This window comes from Haliotis rubra, unplaced genomic scaffold (assembly GCF_003918875.1).
Source record: "Haliotis rubra isolate DU_JTF1 unplaced genomic scaffold, ASM391887v1 Scf1796, whole genome shotgun sequence".
NCBI lineage: Eukaryota > Metazoa > Mollusca > Gastropoda > Lepetellida > Haliotidae > Haliotis > Haliotis rubra.
Genome location: NW_025765776.1, coordinates 37938 through 60560, shown reverse-complemented (window position 1 = coordinate 60560; position 22623 = coordinate 37938). Strand labels below are relative to the sequence as shown.

The 22623-nt window shown below is 41.6% G+C and overlaps 1 protein-coding gene across 1 annotated transcript in view; it reads left to right on the top strand.

The window, feature by feature from the left end:
* The first annotated feature begins 3627 nt into the window (after positions 1-3627).
* LOC124273313 (sodium- and chloride-dependent glycine transporter 2-like) overlaps positions 3628-22623 on the top strand; it is a 44399-nt gene continuing 25403 nt past the window's right edge. The window contains exons 1-4 of the mRNA XM_046708552.1: positions 3628-3805; positions 5104-5235; positions 16274-16456; positions 17014-17149. Coding sequence (XP_046564508.1) covers positions 3655-3805; positions 5104-5235; positions 16274-16456; positions 17014-17149 — 602 coding nt within the window. The 5' untranslated portion in view covers positions 3628-3654. The remainder of the gene's footprint in view (positions 3806-5103; positions 5236-16273; positions 16457-17013; positions 17150-22623) is intronic.

Here is a 22623-nt window from a genome sequence, read left to right as displayed (position 1 = left end):
ATCCATCGGTTATTAGGTAAGTTGGAATTTATACTTTCGGGATTCTAAAAACGTCAAAGGATCTGCTCGAATATTTGCAGTCTAAGAATAGAACCGAATTTAATTAGACTGAGATTTTTAAACACTTTATATACTGCTATCCTAAATCACAAACTTCAGGACAAAATGTCTCACACTGATCCATCGGTCATTAGGTAAGTTGGAATTTATACCTTCGGGATTCTAAAAACTTCAAAGGATCTGTTCGAATATTTGCAGTCTAAGAAAAGAACCGAATTTAATTAGAATGAGATTTTTAAACACTTTATATACTGCTATCCTAAATCACAAACTTCAGGACAAAATGTCTCTCACTGATCCATCGATCATTAGGTAAGTTGGAATTTATACCTTCGGGATTCTAAAAACTTCAAAGGATCTGTTCGAATATTTGCAGTCTAAGAAAAGAACCGAATTTAATTAGAATGAGATTTTTAAGCACTTTATATACTGCTATCCTAAATCACAAACTTCAGGACAAAATGTCTCTCACTGATCCATCGGTCATTAGGTAAGTTGGAATTTATACCTTCGGGATTCTAAAAACTTCAAAGGATCTGTTCGAATATTTGCAGTCTAAGAAAAGAACCGAATTTAATTAGAATGAGATTTTTAAGCACTTTATATACTGCTATCCTAAATCACAAACTTCAGGACAAAATGTCTCTCACTGATCCATCGGTCATTAGGTAAGTTGGAATTTATACCTTCGGGATTCTAAAAACTTCAAAGGATCTGTTCGAATATTTGCAGTCTAAGAAAAGAACCGAATTTAATTAGAATGAGATTTTTAAGCACTTTATATACTGCTATCCCAAATCACAAACTTCAGGACAAAATGTCTCTCACTGATCCATCGGTCATTAGGTAAGTTAACGTGGTGACCACATCCAAAGTAACATCTCTGTCGTCAGGTTCAGGACTATATATCAGAAATGAAAACAAGTGTCACCCGACGATTACGGAGAGTGCCTAAATCCTGAAACAGATGGGGCATTCAGACCAAATAAACTCAACATGAAAACTCGTATGTTTTTGTATACCCAGTTTACTGCAGCTTACACATGCTTGATTTAATTTGTTGTATTCCAGCAGTATTTTTGCCTTTGAGGTCTATATTTCGCATCTTTTAACTGCAATTGAACATGCTTTCGACGAGGATTTGAAAGAGCGTCATACGACACTTGCTCAAACGTTTGAAGGGTGACAACATTTACGACCTAATATGACTATCAAAACGTTTTACGGTAGAAATATTGAGGGCTTTTCGAAATCTGATGCATCAGTGACAACAATGATGTCTGTTGGAATTCCTTATTTTGCCTTATAATAATTGTTATAGCAAGTGGTTTTTTTTCATGAGAATATTTGACTTAGGGAATCATGGAGTCGACGCTGTAGAGAGTGTGCCTGTAGAGAATGAACGAACTACTGCTAGTTAGTGTTGTTTGGGGAGTAAGTGGTAAGAAACGGTAATAATATGCCACACCCCTTACACTTATATGGTCTCATTTGTCAGTAAAGATTACTGGGCGAAACATACACCAGGACCAGTGAGTGGGGTTGTCCCTGGTCATTACTGTTAATCTGTGGACGGCAAAGCCAGTGCTGCGTGTATATGTCGCTGACGGGTCTGTAGGTTGTTTCGGCACGAAGATGCTGACTCAGATCAGCATCATTTACTGGTACTGTGAGGTAACTGTGAGGTAACTGTAAGGTAACTGTGAGGTAACTGTAAGGTAACTGTAAGGTAACTGTGAGGTAACTGTGAGGTAACTGTAAGGTAACTGTGAGGTAACTGTAAGGTAACTGTAAGGTAACTGTTAGGTAACTGTGAGGTAACTGTAAGGTAACTGTAAGGAAACTGAGGTAACTGTGAGGTAACTGTGAGGTAACTGTGGGGTAACTGTGAGGTAACTGTGAGGTAACTGTGAGGTAATTGTGAGGTAACTGTGAGGTAACTGTGAGGTAATATACTATGTCCAACTTGACATATGTCATCGGTTCTCATCGATGCTCATGCTGTTGATCACTGGATTGTCTGGTCCAGACTCGATTATCTACAGACTGCCGCCATTTAGCTGGAATATTGCTGAGTGTGGCATAAAACTAAACTCACTCACTATCTCAGCGCTACGACCATCTTAAGACTATGTGAGATACGATCGCAACGCTAAGATCGCCTGTATTACATTTTTACTAATTGTTACGGGATCCGACATATTTAGCAATCCCCGCATTCTGTATATCTTCAGAGAGAGTTGACGTTGATCTAGTGACTTCTTTTAATGGCATTAAGAAGTTGGTGTGATGAAGAACGAGGAGATCAAGCACGTGATGTTCACCTGCTTGATAACGCTGTTAGTAGCTTCAGCGAAACGTCTCTCATGTTTATAATGAAAACTTTGTATCTCCATAGAACTCTCCCCGTTGTTCATTGAGTAAGTGAGCTCAAATTTCTCAAATTGCAACATGCATTTCTAAGAAACAGCTCCCCTGATAATGTCATCGTTATTTCTTCTTCAACTCTTGGCCACTGGATGTTTGACAGTTTGTAAGAAGTGATGTTTGAATTCTCCTACCGAAAAGGTCATTAGCCCTTTATAGTCATAACGAATAAGCTCGGGTCATATTGTTATGGAAATGTCTATTTTAAAGATTTGCCAAATTTTTCAACTAATTATTTCTAGCCAGGTTCTTCCCATGTGAAGCCTGTGAAGACAGATACAGCAGGATTTTCACACGTATTTAGCATACACACCAGTCTGGGGGTTCTTCCCGACATATTGTGGCATTGTTGAAAAAAAAATGGATGAGAGCAGTATCATGAGCATATATCTAGGCAGCTGGGATACAATGATATGTGTCAAACAAGTCGCGAACCTGACCACCCGATCACGGATTGCTGAAGACCAATTCTAACCAGGATCTTCGCCAGTGAAATCGGATGGTATCGACTTTCCTCGCAGGACTGTGTGTACTTTTCTGGTCCAAAATAACATTCGTATATTTACTTAACTATCAATAGAAAATCCACTGGCAATCAGGACCACTGCAATCTTTTATTTAGTGGTCCTGATGAACGTTTACTAGCCAGGGACCATAGGACCAGCGTAGATTTCGCACACTGCTTGTATTGTTGAATATGTGGTTACCGATGCTCATGATGTCTTTGTCTAAAGCTGGAATATGCGGCGCAACGGTCAGCTAAAAAGAAACTAAAGAAAAACATCCTCCTCCACCCCCCCCAAAAAAATTAAATAAAATAAATAAATAATAATAATAAAAAATAAATAAATAAATACAATTTTTTTTTATAAAAATGAATAAATAAAAAAGTATAAAATAATTAATACCCCCAAAACACCCCAACCCCCCAGCCACCCAAATAAAACAAATTTAAAAAAAAGAAACAATAAAAAGGACAAAATATAAAACAAAACATAACCCCCAAAACCCAAAAACCCAAACAAATAAAATATACAATAACAGAATAAGAATTAAAATTGATTAAATAAAAAAATATTTAAACAAAGTAAAATGAGACATAACGGTCACGGTATTTTTCAGGAAATGGGTTCTACCTGCAAGGAAGAAGACCTGGCGGAGGAAGTCATGATGGCGGATATGGTTGGCCCCAGATCACCGGACAAACAAAGAGGACACTGGGCCTCGAATATGGACTATTTATTGTCTCTCATTGGCTTTTCTGTTGGACTTTCAAACGTTCTGCGTTTTCCATACGTCTGCAATAAAAACGGTGGAGGTAAATGATACATTGTGAGTGAGTGAGTGACTTTGGTTTATGCCCCTTTTTAACAGTATTTCAGTAATGTCACGGGTCTCGGACGCTATCAGCTTTGTTGTTTAACGCCGCACTCCGCAATATCCCAGGTATATGGCCGCGATGTGTATATAATCGACTCAGGGCCAGACAATCCAGTGATCAACAGTATGAGCATAGATCTACGTAATAGGGATGCGATGACATGTGTCAACCAAGTCAGAGAGCCTGACCACCTGATCCCGTTAGTCGCCTCTTACAACAAGCATGGGTTACTGAAGGCCAATTCTAACCATAATCTGCACGGGTAATCACGGTGAAGCACGGGTGTTAACAAACATAGGAACGTTCTGAAACCGAACCGCGTTTCTGATACGCCGAAAGGGCGTAATGTAAGGGACGTTAACGATTTAAGGGGCCCGATAAGAAGCACAAGCTGATATTATGCAACATGAAAGAATGTAGTCCACGTTTTACAAGGAAACTACACGTTGCTTTGTTTATATATGTTCCCCGTGAAGATCCGGCAAGACTTTGTCTTCTTTATTCCTTGTCTTTAGAGGCTACAAGCAGTGTGCGTAGTCACGACTGGGGGCTTGGTCGGTGCATGCCTTCGAATCCCATTTCCAAATGGTCTCCGTGGTTGGATCTACCACTGAAGACTCGTAGTTTACGGACTACAAAGACTGCGTTAGCCGACAGACAAATAAATGTTTCTTATGAGGTTGTCGTACAAACCCGCTAAATACGTAGCATATGGATAATTCCAAATTAACGTTTATACAACGGTGGTATATTACCTATATCCACGAAAGCATGTGGCAAATGATCAGTGAATACAGCTTTACCTTACGTTCTTTTAAGGTAGTAGTAGTGTCATAGCTATATTTTATCACTTATATCAGTAGCATAAACATTTCTAAGCGACCCATGGAAATTATGTTTTGAAAAATTCCCTTGAAACCCATTGCTTTCTTAAGAGGCGACAAAATGAATCGGGCTGACGCTAAATTACATGACATCGCGTGATGACGTGGATGGGTGCTCATCGTATCAACCATTGGGATTAATTACAGGTCACCGATACTGACGTACGAAAGAAAGTACACACCTGGTGATTTTCGTGATACCCCACAGCACTGTAAAGGATATCTGTAGTGTTAAGCAACTTTTAGAATCAAAATTCAAATAGACAAAACTGTTGTGTAGTTTCTTATGTACTTCAGTTTAGTTGGATTGCGGCATCATAAGTGAAAGTTGTTTATTTGTTTATTTTGCAGGTGCATACCTTGTCCCATACGTGACGTGCCTGATGTTATGTGGCCTACCTCTGTTCTACCTTGAAGTTGCCATTGGTCAGTTCAGTGGAAAGGGTGTGTCCCACGTTTGGAGCGTATGCCCTTTAATGAAAGGTGGGATCTGTGTGAATGTTTAATTGACATTGGAATTATAATCAGATCTTTTAGAATCGATATTTCTTAGACAGCATTCAACAAATAGTGAGGAAAGCATTTAGGCCAACACATCTGATGTCTCGAAAACGAATTTACTCGGGCAGTTTCGAATGCAGATTATTTGGAATGGGCGAATCCGAAACGTGAAAACCTACGCACGCTTCACTGTTATTCGACGTTCAAAGCTGGCAAAGGCAGAGTCAGAAAATGAGCTTTTATTATAGAATGTGTCAGTTCTCTATACAATTAAGTAACTTATGGGAGCAAATTATCTGATTTTAATGAAAATGTGAATAAACATAATATAGATATTATGAGTCAGGGTATTTCATGCAGACATATGCAGGCCTACCATACAAACGGGGAACAAATCATCAAAACTGAACTCATACACACCAAAACAGAACAAAAATCCCCAAAATAGGAAAATAACTTCCAAAACCGCAACAATATCCTCTAAAACCGAAACAATACATCTGTAATGGAAGACTAATCGTTTGAAATGGAAACAAAACTCACGTATCAGCTACAAGAGTGCGCGAGAACGGTCGCCGAGCGTACAAAACGGCTGTCTTCCATTACAGATGTATTGTTTCGGTTTTAGAAATATTCCAGCAACATCACGGCGGGGGACACCAGAAATGGGCTTCACACAATGTACCCATGTGGGGATTCGAACCCGGGTCTTCAGCGTGACTTCGGTTTTAGAGGATATTGTTGCAGTTTTGGAAGTTTATTTTCCTATTTAGGTGATTTTTTTTCTGTTTTGGGGATCAAGAGCGTCCTCTGCTGCAGCCCCCTATCTCTGGAACATTCTACCACTCGCCCTAAAAGAAATAGAATCTGCTGACGCTTTCAAAACTGCCCTCAAAACTCATCTGTTCAAACTCTCTTTTCCATAGACATTGTCTACAATCTTTTCTCTTTATAGCGCCATTGAGCAATATCTTTTGGAAATAAACGCTCTATAAATCAATTATTATTATTATTATGTTTTACAGATTAAAGATAGTATGCAGCAGAGAGGGTTCGGGTGATCCTGGCACAGTCAGGCTGGTAAGGCTCATCATCAGTTCAGGGCCCTTGCCCCCTCTACACGCAGCCCAGACAGCGAATGGGACTTCTCCCAGGAAACGCTGCCTAGTCGAACCCACAAAGAACTTTCCGGAGAATATGAAGGCTCCCCAACACTGCAGCCTTCTGCATTACCCAGAGTGTCAGAAGGGCTGTACTCCAGGTGGAGAACCCGGGCACTCTCCTAATCTGCGCTAAGATATCAGGAGGTACAAAACCAAGGGCACCGAGAACAATGGGGAGCCTGGCGACAGTGTACTTGGGATGCAAGCGAGACATTTCAAAGGCGAGGTCCGCATATTTATCATGCTTTTCCTTAATCTTGCCAATCACATTGGTGGTTATTATTATTCTTATTATTATGTTTTACAGATTAAAGATAGTATGCAGCAGAGAAGGGTTCGGGTGATCCTGGCACAGTCAGGCTGGTAAGGCTCATCATCAGTTCAGGGCCCTTGCCCCCTCTACACGCAGCCCAGACAGCGAATGGGACTTCTCCCAAGAAACACTGCCTAGTCGAACCCACCAAGAACTTTCCGGAGAATATGAAGGCTCCCCAACACTGCAGCCTTCTGCATTACCCAGAGTGTCAGAAGGGCTGTACTCCCGGTGGAGAACCCGGGCACTCTCCTGATCTGCGCTAAGATATCAGGAGGTACAAAACCAAGGGCACCGAGAACAATGGGGAGCCTGGCGACAGTGTACTTGGGATGCAAGCGAGACATTTCAAAGGCGAGGTCCGCATATTTATCATGCTTTTCCTTAATCTTGCCAATCACATTGGTGGTTATTATTATTCTTATTATTATGTTTTACAGATTAAAGATAGTATGCAGCAGAGAAGGGTTCGGGTGATCCTGGCACAGTCAGGCTGGTAAGGCTCATCATCAGCTCAGGGCCCTTGCCCCCTCTACACGCAGCCCAGACAGCGAATGGGACTTCTCCCAGGAAAAGCTGCCTAGTCGAACCCACCAAGAACTTTCCGGAGAATATGAAGGCTCCCCAACACTGCAGCCTTCTGCATTACCCAGAGTGTCAGAAGGGCTGTACTCCAGGTGGAGAACCCGGGCACTCTCCTGATCTGTGCCAAGAGATCAGGAGGTACCAAACCTAGGGCACCGAGAACAATGGGGAGCCTGGCGACAGTGTACTTGGGATGCAAGCGAGACATTTCAAAGGCGAGGTCCGCATATTTATCATGCTTTTCCTTAATCTTGCCAATCACATTGGTGGTTATTATTATTCTTATTATTATGTTTTACAGATTAAAGATAGTATGCAGCAGAGAAGGGTTCGGGTGATCCTGGCACAGTCAGGCTGGTAAGGCTCATCATCAGCTCAGGGCCCTTGCCCCCTCTACACGCAGCCCAGACAGCGAATGGGACTTCTCCCAGGAAACGCTGCCTAGTCGAACCCACCAAGAACTTTCCGGAGAATATGAAGGCTCCCCAACACTGCAGCCTTCTGCATTACCCAGAGTGTCAGAAGGGCTGTACTCCAGGTGGAGAACCCGGGCACTCTCCTGATCTGTGCCAAGAGATCAGGAGGTACCAAACCAAGGGCACCGAGAACAATGGGAAGCCTGGCGACAGTGTACCTGGGATGCAAGCGAGACATTTCAAAGGCGAGGTCCGCATACTTAGTATGCTTTTCCTTAATCTTGCCAATCACATTGGTGTCAAAAGGGACAGAAAATTCCAATTTGATATATATAAATTCATTGGCTTTATCAAAAAGGACAAGATCAGGTTTGTTGGCTGGAATTCTCCTCAGGCTGTATATGGGCCTATTCCAGAGAAGTTTGAAAGCATCATTTTCCATAACGCCCTGGACATGTTCAGGGTCGTGCCATGGATGGACCTCGGAGTCAAAGCCACAGGCATGTCGGAGACGGTAGTAAAAGCAACGAGCCATGCCATCATGTCGTTTAAGATATGCTGTTTGTGCCAAGGAAGGGCATCCACTGACAAGGTGTTGGACAGTCTCTGTGAATTCATTGCAAAGTCGACATTTCATGTTAATATTCTCTTTAAGAATCACATTTAGGCGATTACGAGTGGGAAGTGACTGGTCCTGAGCAGCAAAAAGGAAGCCCTCAGTTTCACATTTAAGACCAGCCGACTTAATCCAGGCGAAGGAGTCGGTGGGATTGCTATTCTGTCCAACACACTGCATGTACACACGATGCAATGGATTCTCAGAAAGCTTCTCCACAAAAAACCGACTCTGGGCAGACTTGGTGAAGGACTTCACCTTGTTTACTCCCATCGCTGTACCGTCCAGCAGTACATCGCCATCAGCAAAGTCAACCTCAAATTTCAGATTCTGTCCAACAACCTTGGCACGCTTAAAATAGCTGTGGAATTCCTTGCTTTCATCATGAGTCTTCACATGCATCACCAGAGGATCATCCGATAAATAAATATGTGCAAAAGTACACAATAAAATTCTATCATGAAGAGCCTCCACATTAATCAAACCCCCACCACCAGAATTGATTGGCATGTATAAACGGTTAAGAGAGGAACGAGGGTGGTGGGCTCTGTTATCAGACATGATCCTTCTGGTCAGACGGTCAAGACTCTGGATGTCTTGTTTTGTCCAATCAACTACTCCAAAGGAATAGGAAAGGACTGGCACAGCAAAAGTATTGGTGGCTTTGACCCTGTTTCGGGCATTTAGCTCTGAGCTCCAGATTTTCTTCAAACGAGGTTTGTACTCGGCCCGAAGTTTGTCTTGAATCTGGGCATTCTGGAGCTTGTCTCGAAATTGCATTCCAAGATAGGTGTAGGCCTGATCTTCCACAAGATGCTTAATAACTCCTCCCCCTTGTAACTTGACCGAGCCATCATTAGTTACCTTGCCACGTTTCAAATGAAGAATATTACATTTGTCGAGTCCAAATGTCATGTCAATATCATTAAAAAAGGACTCGACAAGGAGAACCTGCTCTTTCAAATTGGAATCACCTTTGGCAAGGAGCTCGATGTCATCCATGTAAAGGAGATGAGTAAGAGGTGTTGGGGATCTGTGCTGAGGAGGTCCGGGATGGTAACCCTCCTCTTTATTGAGCAGAAAGCTCAAAGGATTTAGAGACAAACAAAAAAGCAAAGGACTAAAGGAGTCCCCCTGGAAAATTCCCCTTCTGATTGGAATGGATTCCAAGTCTGCACCTGTCCTTGCGAGTACATCTCAAGTTGAGTCGACCAGCAACTCATTAAAGACTTGAGTAAATCAAGTAGTCGCTCAGGGAGGTCAATACAATCAAGAGACTTCAGAATCCATTCGTTAGGGACAGAGTCGTATGCTTTTTTGTAGTCAATCCAGCACATGGAGAGGTTGCTGTGCTATGCTTTAGCCTCTTCCAAAACCATTTTTTGTACAAGACGTTGATCCTTGCACCCCCAACATCCCTTTCTCGCCCCCTTCTGCTCTCTGTAAATTATATCATTGGAAGAGCAGTAAGATGACACCAGGTTTGTCAAACACCCTGTGAATATTTTATACTGAGTATTCAAACATGTGATAGGGCGGAAGTTTTTGGGATCAGTCAAGTCTCCTTTCTTGGGGAGAAGTATTGTGCGACCTTTGCAGAACCATGGAGGAACATCACCTGTGTCCACAAGAGAATTGAAACAGTTAAGTAATTGTGTTTGGACACAGGGGAACAGTTTCCAATACCTGTTTCGAATGCCATCAGGCCCTGGAGCTGTATTAGATTTGGACTTTTTGATGACACTTTTCAGGCAATCTGGTGAGATGTAACAGACAAACGACCTATTTACTTTCTCAAACATTGCATGGTCATATTCACGGACCCATGGTGCCTCCAGGTTACAGTCGCCGGGTATAGACCACAACTGTTTCCAGAACCTTTCATTGGCATCCATGGAAGGCCGTTTATCATGCTCACCATCACCGTTTGATTTCAGTTGCCTGTAGAAGTGTTTTTCATTATTTCCAAAAAGTTTATTTTGTTTGATGAATTTATTTTTATTTTCCCATTTTTTCTTTCTTTCAGTCCAAACTTTTATTTTGGCCTTAAGGGAATCGACAATTTGGAGAAGTACCTTTTCTTTTTTTGTCTTGTATTGCAATTTTAATTTTCTCCAAATTGTCTTTTGCCGTTTTGACATTGGACTCCCTGATGATCTTAGTTTCAGGCACAGGAAATGTATTTTCTAGTTTCCTTTAGTTTAACTTGAAACCGGTTTCTCTTTGGTGTACTGTTCTTAGTGTTAGATGTTTTTTTCTTGGAAACTGTGTGAATTTCCTCCAAGGTTCGAGCGGCAGCATAGACACAACAATTAACTTCATGTAATGAACAGTCCGCAGAAAGTTTCATAGAAATAATGTCATTTAATAAATTAATTTCATGTTTGGGAAAAGATTCATTTGTTTGTTGATATGGCCTCCGTTTTTCTGAAGGTATGTCAGATATTTCAGCATAAATAGACTGAAACAAAATATACACAGGATTTTCGGAAAGATCTGCAACTGAGGAAGAGGAAGAGTGAGCATCCGAAATTTCGGGGCCAAGTGGCTTTATGCCAGAAGAGTTTCCATCAGCAAGAGGAAAGAGGTTGACACGGACGTCCATTAGAAGTTTTGGGTCTGCTGCCACTTGAGCATTCTGTTCATGCAAAGGTTCCTGACGGGCACCAGTTGTGGGTTGAACTGGCTCACGGGGCACGAGATTTTTAAGCCGCCGGAATTGATCTCGGAGATTTTGCTCCGTCAGGTAAGCATACATGGGCATGGCATTGTCCCTATGCAGCTTAAGCGACTTGCCATTGATACGTGGATTTTCAGGCCATCCTACCGCTCTCGCACACTCAAGTAGTGTGGTTTTAAGGTGGTTTGACCAAGATATTCTTGGTCGTGTTCTGTGCCTTCCCCTGGGGCAAGTCCCATCTCCAGTGTGGTTGGGCAGCCCCGCAGCCCAGCTGACTGGGCTGCGAAGTTAAAAGATGGTTTGCTCCTTGTTTGTCGGTAACCCAGTGAAAAACCAGCTTCGGGGTGTCAGACCTAACTGGGTGATGTATGTTGAGTTCAGGGAATATAATTCCCTGATCTAGGCCCACCACGGACAGGCATACATCATCAGGCCCTTATTATTATGTTTTACAGATTAAAGATTGTATGCAGCAGAGAGGGTTCGGGTGATCCTGGCACAGTCAGGCTGGTAAGGCTCATCATCAGCTCAGGGCCCTTGCCCCCCTCTACACGCAGCCCAGACAGTGAATGGGACTTCTCCCAGGAAACGCTGCCTAGTCGAACCCACCAAGAACTTTCCGGAGAATATGAAGGCTCCCCAACACTGCAGCCTTCTGCATTACCCAGAGTGTCAGAAGGGCTGTGCTCCCGGTGAAGAACCCGGGCACTCTCCTGATCTGCGCCAAGAGATCAGGAGGTACCAAACCAAGGGCACCGAGAACAATGGGGAGCCTGACGACAGTGTACTTGGGATGCAAGCGAGACATTTCAAAGGCGAGGTCCGCATATTTATCATGCTTTTCCTTAATCTTGCCAATCACATTGGTGTCAAAAGGGACAGAAAATTCAATGATATAAATAAATTCATTGGCTTTATCAAAAAGGACAAGATCAGGTTTGTTAGCTGGAATTCTTCTGAGGCTGTATATGGGCCTATTCCACAGAAGTTTGAAAGCATCATTTTCCATGACGCCCTGGACATGTTCAGGGTCGTACCATGGATGGACCTCGGAGTCAAAGCCACAGGCATGTCGGAGACGGTAGTAAAAGCAACGAGCCATGCCATCATGTCGTTTAAGATATGCTGTTTGTGCCAAGGAAGGGCATCCACTGACAAGGTGTTGGACAGTCTCTGTAAATTCATTGCAAAGTCGACATTTCATGTTAATATTCTCTTTAAGAATCACATTTAGGCGATTACGAGTGGGAAGTGACTGGTCCTGAGCAGCAAAAAGGAAGCCCTCAGTTTCACATTTAAGACCAGCCGACTTCATCCAGGCGAAGGAGTCGGTGGGATTGCTATTCTGTTCAACACACTGCATGTACACACGATGCAATGGCTTCTCAGAAAGCTTCTCCACAAAGACCGACTCTGGGCAGACTTGGTAAAGGACTTCACCTGGTTTACTCCCATCGCTGTACCGTCCAGCAGTACATTGCCATCAGCAAAGTCAACCTCAAATTTCAGATTCTGTCCAACAACCTTGGCACGCTTAAAATAGCTGTGGAATTCCTTGCTTTCATCATGAGTCTTCACATGCATCACTAGAGGATCATCTGATAAATAAATATGTGCAAAAGTACACAATAAAATTCTATCATGAAGAGCCTCCACATTAATCAAACCCCGACCTCCAGAATTGATTGGCATGTATAAACGGTTAAGAGAGGAACGAGGGTGGTGGGCTCTGTTATCAGACATGATCCTTCTGGTCAGACGGTCAAGACTCTGGATGTCTTGTTTCGTCCAATCAACTACTCCAAAGGAATAGGAAAGGACTGGCACAGCAAAAGTATTGGTGGCTTTGACCTTGTTTCGAGCATTTAGCTCTGAGCTCCAGATTTTCTTTAAACGAGATTTATACTCGGCCCGAAGTTTGTCTTGAATCTGGGCATCCTGGAGCTTGTCTCGAACTTGCATTCCAAGATAGGTGTAGGCCTGATCTTCCACAAGATGCTCAATAACTCCTCCCCCTTGTAACTTGACCGAGCCATCATTAGTTACCTTGCCACGTTTCAAATGAAGAGTATTACATTTGTCGAGTCCAAATGTCATGCCAATATCATTAGAAAAGGACTCGACAAGGAGAACCTGCTCTTTCAAATTGGAATCTCCTTTGGCAAGGAGCTCGATGTCATCCATGTAAAGGAGATGAGTAAGAGGTGTTGGGGATCTGTGCTGAGGAGGTCCGGGATGGTAACCCTCCTCTTTATTGAGCAGAAAGCTCAAAGGATTTAAAGACAGACAAAAAAGCAAAGGACTAAAGGAATCCCCCCTGAAATATTCCCCTTCTGATTGGAATAGATTCCGAAGTCTGCACCTGCCCTTGTGAGTACATCTCAAGCTGAGTCGACCAGCAACTCATTAAAGACTTGAGTAAATCAAGTAGTCGCTCAGGGAGGTCAATACAATCAAGAGACTTCAGAATCCATTCGTGAGGGACAGAGTCGTATGCTTTCTTGTAGTCAATCCAGCACATGGAGAGGTTGCGGTGATATGCTTTAGCCTCTTCCAAAATCATTTTCTGTACAAGAAGTTGATCCTTGCACCCCCCAACATCCTTTTCTTGCTCCCTTCTGCTCTCTGTAAATTATATCATTGGAAGAGCAGTAAGATGACACGAGGTTTGTCAAACACCCTGTGAATATTTTGTATTGTGTATTCAAACATGTGATAGGGCGGAAGTTTTTGGGATCAGTCAAGTCTCCTTTCTTAGGAAGGAGTATTGTGCGACCTTTGCAGAACCATGGAGGAACATCACCTGTGTCCACGAGAGTATTAAAACAGTGTAGTAATGGTGTTTGGACACAGGGGAACAGTTTCCAATACCGGTTTCGAATGCCATCAGGCCCTGGAGCTGTATTAGATTTGGACTTTTTTATAACACTTTTCAGGCAATCTGGTGAGATGTAACAGACAAACGACCTAGTTACTTTCTCATGCATTGCATGGTCATAATCACTGACCCATGGTGCCTCAAGGTTACAGTTGCCGGGTACAGACCACAACTGTTTCCAGAACCTTTCATTGGCATCCATGGGAGGCCGTTTATCATGTTCACCATCACCCTTTGTTTTCAATTGCCTGTAAAAGTGCTTTTCATTATTTCTAAAAGTTTATTTTGTTTGATGAATTTATTTTTCTTTTCCCATTTTTTCTTTCTTTCAGTCCAAACCCTTATTTTGGCCTTAAGGGAATCGACAATTTGGAGAAGTACCTTTTCTTTTGTTGTCTTGTATTGTAATTTTAATTTTCTCCAAATTGTCTTTTGCCGTTTTGACATTGGACTCCCTGATGATCTTAACTTCAGGCACAGCTCTATCCAGGAAATGTATTTTCGAGTTTCCGTTAGTTTTACTTGAAACCGGTTTTTCTTTGATGTATTGTTCTTAGTGTTAGATGATTTTTCTTTGGAAACTGTGTGAATTTCCTCCAAGGTTCGAGCGGCAGCATAGACACAACAATTAACTTCATGTAATGAACAGTCCGATGAAAGTTTCATAGAAATAATATCATTTAATAAATTGATTTCAGTTTTGGGAAAAGATTCATTTGTTTGTTTAATTGGCCTCCGATTTTCTAAAGGTATGCCAGATATTTCATCATAAATAGAATGAAACAAAATATACACAGGGTTTTCGGAAAGATCTGCAACTGAAGAAGAGGAAGAGTGAGGGTCTGAAATTTCGGGGCCAATTGGCTCTACGCCGGAAGAGTTTCCATCAGCAAGAGGAAAGAGGTTGACACGGACGTCCATCAGAAGTTTTGGGTCTGCTGCCACTTGAGCATTCTGTTCATGCAAAGGTTCCTGACGGGCACCAGTTGTGGGTTGAACTGGCTCACGGGGCACGAGATTTTTAAGCCGCCGGAATTGATCTCGAAGATTTTGCTCCGTCAGGTAAGCATACATGGGCATGGCATTGTCCCAATGCAGCTTAAGCGACTTGCCATTTATTCGTGGATTATCAGGCCATCCTGTCGCTTTCGCACACTCTAGTAGTGTGGATTTTAGATGGTTTGACCAAGATATTCTTGGCCGGGTTCTGTGCCTTCCCCTGGGGCAAGTCCCATCTCCAGTAAGGTTGGTTTGACTACCGGAGGAAGGCTGACTGGGCTGCGGAAGTGAAAGACTATACTCTTCTTGGCTGTTAGTAACCCAGTGAAAAACCAGCTTCGGGGGGTCAGCCCTAACTGGGTGATGTACGTTTGGTTCAGGGAATATAATTCCCCTATCTAGGCCCACCACGGAGAGGCGTACATCATCAGGCCCTTATTATTATTATTATTATTACTATTATTATTATTATTTCTATATGAGTTCAGTCTTGATGATTTGTTCACCATTTGTATGGTAGGCCTGATATGGGAAATATGCTTACAAATGGCACAGATTCATATCTTAAACGTGGAAATAAATGATAATAACTGGATTGAAAATGCCTTAGTTCTGTGTGGCAAATGGCGCAGATTCATATCTAAAACGTTGAAATAAATAATAGTAACTTGAATCACGATGCATTAGTTCTGTGAGCAGACTTTGTGATTTTTCAAAACTGAAATGTTTATAAACTAGTGTAAACTTCGCTTATAACGAAATGACGGATATAACGAACCGCCTTTTTTCCCTGGCTATTTACGGTGTATTTAGTCAAAATGCATAATTAAAATGAACCACGGGTGTAAGGAACTAAACTGTTTGGTCCTATGGAGTTCCTGATAACCGTAGTTTACTACGCTACATTTAGTAGAAAAACATACTTTATTTCCTATCTATAACAGATTTCGAACGTACAACAGTGTGAAGTTTCGAATTTGGAAGATTCAAATCGAATTTGAAACCTCTAGCTTTTATCCCAGTTCCTTAGATAATGCTTATCTAAATCATGAATGACAAACAACCTCGGAATCTGGAGATAATTAGCCCCGGTTTAGCCCTGATTGGTATCTGTTTAGTCCCCTAATATTTTGATATTTTTTGCGAAGTTTGCAATGACCAACTCACGGGTAGGCTTGGATATGTTTAGTATGCATGTGTGTGCACACGGCACAGCTAATTAGCGGGCTGTCCAATCAAAATACACGAAAAACGAAAAGTAACTAATTGTATATAACATTGCTTCCCCTTCTTTTGGGAGACAATGACGTATGCATGCCTGATATACGTGGTTTAAATATATGAGTTTTTGCATGTTTTATATTTTTCAGGTCTCGGGCTCGGCATGCTGATCGTGATCTTCGGTACTAACGTGTACTACACCATCAACGCCGCGTGGTCCCTGTACTATGTTGTCGCGTCGTGTAGAACCGTCCTGCCTTGGTCGACCTGTGGCAATTCCTGGAATACAGACAGATGTGTCAAAAACATCAGAGCACTGAGACTCGCCACAGGTGACAGAATAAGGGAGACCCATGAACGTCTAAAATACAATTGCCCTTCAACCCTTTATGCTTGTCCTCACCGGTGAACATCGGAGTTGGAATTGCTCTTCGGCAACCCACGCTTTTGGTAAAAGGCGACTAATGACACCGGGTGGTCAGGCTCGCTGACTTGGTTGGCACATGTCATCGGTTCCCACTTGCGCAGATCGATGCTCATGATGTTGATCACTGACTGTCAGGACCACACTCGATTTTTTGTCATTTAACTTTAAACAAATGCCGAGTGCGCCGTAAAATAACCAAAAATAAAAATAATTAAATTCAAATAATTGATAAGCGCACCTTTACTAGAAATAAAAGATGCCAGCCTCATCTCTTTTTCAGCTTAATATCACACGCCAAATATGATTGTTGCTTATAATTTATATTGAAGTATTGAGAAGTTTTTAGAGTAACCGTTTCAATATTTTATGATATTTGACATATTATAACAACACTACGAAAGGAATGTCAAAACGCTTGGATTGTCACTCCAAATATATTCAAACATGTTCATTTGTGCTTAGTCAGCAACTTTACAATGGTTAATGGAACCGAGGCCAACTCAAGACTCGCAGCTTACAATGGCACCACAGAATTCGGCAGCAGCGGCTGGGGACAAAATGAAACATTATCCCACACTGCAGCGGAGGAATTCTGGCAGTATGTATACAATAACATAACTTTCACGCCATTTAGGTATGGTTTCTTGTGTTTTGTACATATGCGATAAATGTTATGAAAATGTCAGTTTCTAGGTAGAGCAGAACCTTGTTAGTCCGGTCCTTGATATACCGGAACCTCCGTATTCCGGGCGAGTCCGTTTCCTTTACCTTAAAGGGGACAATTTCTCGAACGATATCATTTCGAATTTTATGAAATCAAACTTCAAAGCAAACGTCATCAAAAGTTATTGAAATATTGGACTTCCTTATTTTGATAAAATATTTTGACAGAAAAGACATTTCGGCAAAAAGTAACCATCCTCATGAGTGCAAATTGTGCTACCCTTCTAGCAATTGTTTTCTTTCTTCTTTCAAATAAAGGAACTTAGCCAAGAAGTTGACTCAATTTCAGATTCCGGTAAATCGATGGTCGGATATTGTTGAATAATTGTAAAATACCCAATTTCCTCCCCATTTTCTACCAACCAATCCCGTGCTAGCGGGATCCCATGAGATTGCACGTGCGCATGCGCGAGATCAGCGCAAATGGCGCCTTATGCGAGGTAGCAGTGAATTACGTAGACGGCTCAATGACATGTGTTTTTCCCTACCTTCTGATATTATTTGGAAGTGTTTGGTTTTGATAATAGTCCCGAGGGGCTATGTATACGTTGTGAAGGTGTTTACCCTTACTATTGTGACTGTGACTGTCAGTTTTCAATTCGAGTCAGCGAGCTGACTGATGCAACGTGCGAAAATGGGAGACGTCGCTCGCCCTCGTGGCGACTCCCAACAAACTCAACAAATATCACCTGCGGGTAATACAAATGAAAAAACTAAAGCTAAATCTAGCAAAGATGTTAATAAGACTTCAGATACATCGGAGAAAACGAAAGCTAAGACAAGCAAAGACACGAAAAATTCAGAAGGCCGCAAATCTTCAGACAGTAATTCTGAACAACATGATCATGAACTTACATCGTGCATGAAAGATATTTTAACAGAAATGAAGGCCATGAATTCGGGTATGAACAAAATGAGTGACAAATTCTCTCTCAGTTTGAGGGGACAATGCAAATGGAAGAAAGGTGCCCGATGGATTATGAACACGACTACGAGTCTCATAATGAGAACTACGATGTTGACTATCAGTATCAGTGAGAGTGCGAAATTCAGCCCGATGGGCCTACTCATGATGAACCCTCGAACAATTAGATTCAGGGGACAGTACGGCTGAAGTTGAAGTAGAGGATGAATTTTTTACTCTGCAAAAATCACTTGGACTCCCACAAGATAAGGGGATACCCCTTGATGGAAAGTTGACTGATATAATTTCACATTTTTCAGTACAAGTCAGTTGAAGATTCAGTTGTGAATGAACGAATGAAGGAGTGCAAAACACCTTCAAATTGCTCAGTATTGAACCTGAACTGAACAAAGTTGTGTGGGACAATTTTTCTGGCCCAGCCAGAACAGTGGACACTAAGATGCAAAAAAATACAATCAGGAGTTATAAAAGCTTCAATAGCAAACTCAAAAGCACTTGAATTTCACCATTGTTTCAGTACAAGTCAGTTGAAGATTCAGTTGTGAATGAACGAATGAAGGAGTGCAAAACACCTTCAAATTGCTCAGTATTGAACCTGAACTGAACAAAGTTGTGTGGGACAATTTTTCTGGCCCAGCCAGAACAGTGGACACTAAGATGCAAAAAGATACAATCAGGAGTTATAAAAGCTTCAATAGCAAACTCAAAAGCACTTGAACTTATTTTCCAAAACAAGAAGGATTTGCCCAAACCGTTGTTCGACACTTTACTACTTCAGCTGGCTGACTCTCTCAATTTTCTGGGCCATACCAATTCTCTCATTCTTCAAAAGAGGAAAGATTTCCTGAGGCCTGAAATACGCCCAGAGTTTCGCAGCCTGTACTCCCCCACGACTGTTGGAACGCCTGAACTCCTCTTTGGCGAGGATGTGGTTAAACAACTAAGAGATTTGGGTTCAACCAACAGAATCGGACATCGTTCATTATCTACTCTAGGCGGTAGAGGCCGCTATCACCCATATTACAGGGGTCGTGGACGAGGGTATTCATACTCAGGTCCAAATACAAACTATGCTTTGGGACATCCAGGCCTGCCTAGATACAGACCTTTAAGGCCAAGCCTTTCAGTATAACAAGATTGCCCCAGAGAAAATGGGGAGGGGCGGCGGCAAGTAGCAGCCTGAGGGTGCAACAAGGGCAGACACCACTGTAGGTAAGTCCATGCATTTTTCAGAGGTAGGCCAGAGTGGGCCATGGGCAAGGTCATTGTAGATCATATCAAAGGTGTTAAACTTGAATTTAAGGGTAAGGAGTCTCCTTATCAAACTAAAGAGCCAAATCAGATTAACTTCACCAGGAAAGAGCAAAACATTCTCTTGGAAAAAAATGAAACATTTCATAGTAAAGGCATTGTAGAAATCGCAAGTGAAAGTTCAGATCAATATATTTCAAACATTGTTTTGAGAGAAAAGAAAAATGGTTCATATAGAATGATATTGCATTTAAAATATCTTAATTTGGGAATTGAGTATAACCATTTTAAGAAGGAACCCCTTCACAAGGCTCTCATATGTGTTCTGTGGATTTGAAAGATGCGTATTACGCCGTTAATGTTGATCCAGAATATAGGAAATACCTCAGATTCAGATGGAAAGGAAAACTTTATCAGGTTACTTGTTTGCCCAATGGCTTGTCCTCTGCTCCTATAATAATTACCAAAATATGCAAAGTTGTTTATGCAACACTTAGGAAAGAAGGAGTTAATTGTCTCTGCTATATAGATGGCAGTTTTGTTGCGGACAGAACAATAGCAGAATGTAGAAATGCCGCTGTTAAGACAGCAGATCAGTTTACAGATTTAGGCTTTACTGTCAACAAGGAAAAATCACAACTAGAACCATCACAGAAAATAAAATTCCTTGGTTTGTGGTTTGATTCTGTCAAAATGACAATCTCTGTGGACAATGATTAAGCAATTAATATTCAAGAAATTGCTCGAGACTTGTTGAAAAACAAAGGCTATAAGATTAGGAAGGTTGCTATGTTAATTGGTAAACTGATAGCTTCTCTACCAGCTGTAAAGTTTGGAAAACTCCATGTCAGGGCCATCGAAAAGGATAAAATTGTAGCTTTAAGATTAAGGAACTGGAATGACGAATCAAACATGACCTTGAGTAATGAATCAAAAAGTGAAATCACTTGGTGGCTAGGACATGTACTAGGCTCTGAGCAAACATTGAAAACCTTCAATCCTGACCGTTGTATGCAAACAGATGCTAGTATGGACGGCTGGGGAGCATGTCTAGAAGAAATGAAAGCAAATGGTAGATGGAATGAAATTGGGAAACAAGCACACATTAATGTTCTAGAAATGAAAGCAATATTGTTCGGCCTCCAATGTTTTCATAAGAAATTAGTCAACAAAAAAGAACATGTTCAATGTGACGACAATACAGCTGTTGTTTACGTCAGAGAAATGGGTGGTATTAAGTCTGAAACTTGCAATGTTTTGACAGAAACAAATTTGGCAAGTTTGCATTCAGAACAATATTGACTTAACAATAACACACATACCAGGAAGTAGAAATACCCATGCGGAAATTTCTCTGACAGAACAGAATGGACTCTAGATTCAAAAACTTTTGACAAAATACTTGATTTATGTTCTTTAAAACCAGAAATTGATTTGTTTGCCTCGAGATAACAAGAAGTTGCCTATATATGTCTCTTGGACGTTTGATCCAGATGCCTTTCATACTGACGCATTTACTATGGCCTGGAGTGGCGGAACATTCTATTGTTTCCCACCCTTTTGTTTGATTGCAAAATGCTTACAAAAAATCATGTTTGATAAAGCAAAAGGTATTATAGTTGCCCCAATATGGCCTACACGATCATGGTTCACAAGTTTAATGAATCTTCTTGTTGACAGGCCTGTCGAGATAACGACAGCAAGAAGCAGACTGAGTCTTCCGTGGGATGCGACAGGTCATCCGAATCTGACCCACCTGAGATTAGCAGCGTTTCCCGTGTCTGGACTCACTGGGAGCAGAGAGGATTTTCTGAAGGAATCAGGAACCTCCTGTGGGATTCCTGGAGAAAGTCTACCAGACGGCAATATCAAGTGTTTTGGGACAAGTGGTTCCCCTTTTGTGATCAGAGGAAACGTGATCCATTTTCTGTGGATATAAGATATGTGTTGAAATTTTTATGTGAGTTGTTTCAACGTGGTTTAGGTTATAGTGCCTTTAACACGGCTAGATGTGCGTTGTCCGCTATTATAGATAGCACCATTGAGTCAGGGGGTGATCACCCTTTAGTGAAAGATTTATGAGAGGAGTTTTTCAGCAGAAACCCCCGACACCCAAAGATCAAGATGTTTGGGATGTCAATGTACTTCTTGAATACCTTCGTAAATTCTCTCCAGTTAAAAAGTTAACTTTGAAACAACTATCTATCAAACTTGTTTTACTTTTGTCAGTTGTTACTGCCCACAGAGGACAAACGTTGCATTTATTGGACTTGGAATCTATGAATATTTCATCTAGTTGTTCTTTAGTTGAGTTCTTATTGAAGGATCATGTCAAGCAGTCTAAACCTGGTAATGTTTTTGCTTCACTGAAAATACGGGCTTACGCCCCTGACAGACGTTTGTGTCCCATCACACCGCTCAATGAATACATTTCATGTACTGACTCTCTCAGAGGTGATTGTTCATCACTTGTGTTAAACGAGTATCCAGGGACACTATTAGTCGTTGGACAAAAACAGGACTTAACAGTGCTGGAATAGACACTACAATGTATGGACCTCATAGTACCAGGGCAGCAAGTGTGTCGGCTGCCAGTAAACTCAATGTGCCTGTGCATCAGATCCTCGACAGAGCAGGTTGGGCTTCCGCAAAGACTTTTGCGAAATATTACAAAAAACTTGTTGTCTCAGAATGCTCAACTTTGTTTGCAAACACTGTTTTATCACAGGAAAAGTTAAAGAAATGAACATTTTTCATGATGACAAATTTCATGTGTTTTTTGTTTCAAATATGTACCGATACATTTACTGCAGTTGATATGAAATGTTTTTCATATAAGAGGTTAAAGTTTTAACCTAACCAACAATTTGTAAGGTTTACATGGTTGTTTATCATTTTTGTAATACATGAATTGCATTGAAGTTGGTTTTTATTTCACTGCTGTTAGTATGTACATTAAGATGGCTTTGAATATCTGATGGGATCCCGTTGGCACGGGATTGGTTGGTAGAATTAGAAAATTATACGAGACTTACCTGTAAGTTGAAGTTCGATTCTAATTCTGCCAACCAATCCTTAGTGCTGAGGGGTCACATGCCCTCCCGTTGGGTTCCCACCAATGTGACCCCTCTCATCTTCATGTACATACTGTTAAAGACTGATCTCGCGCAGGC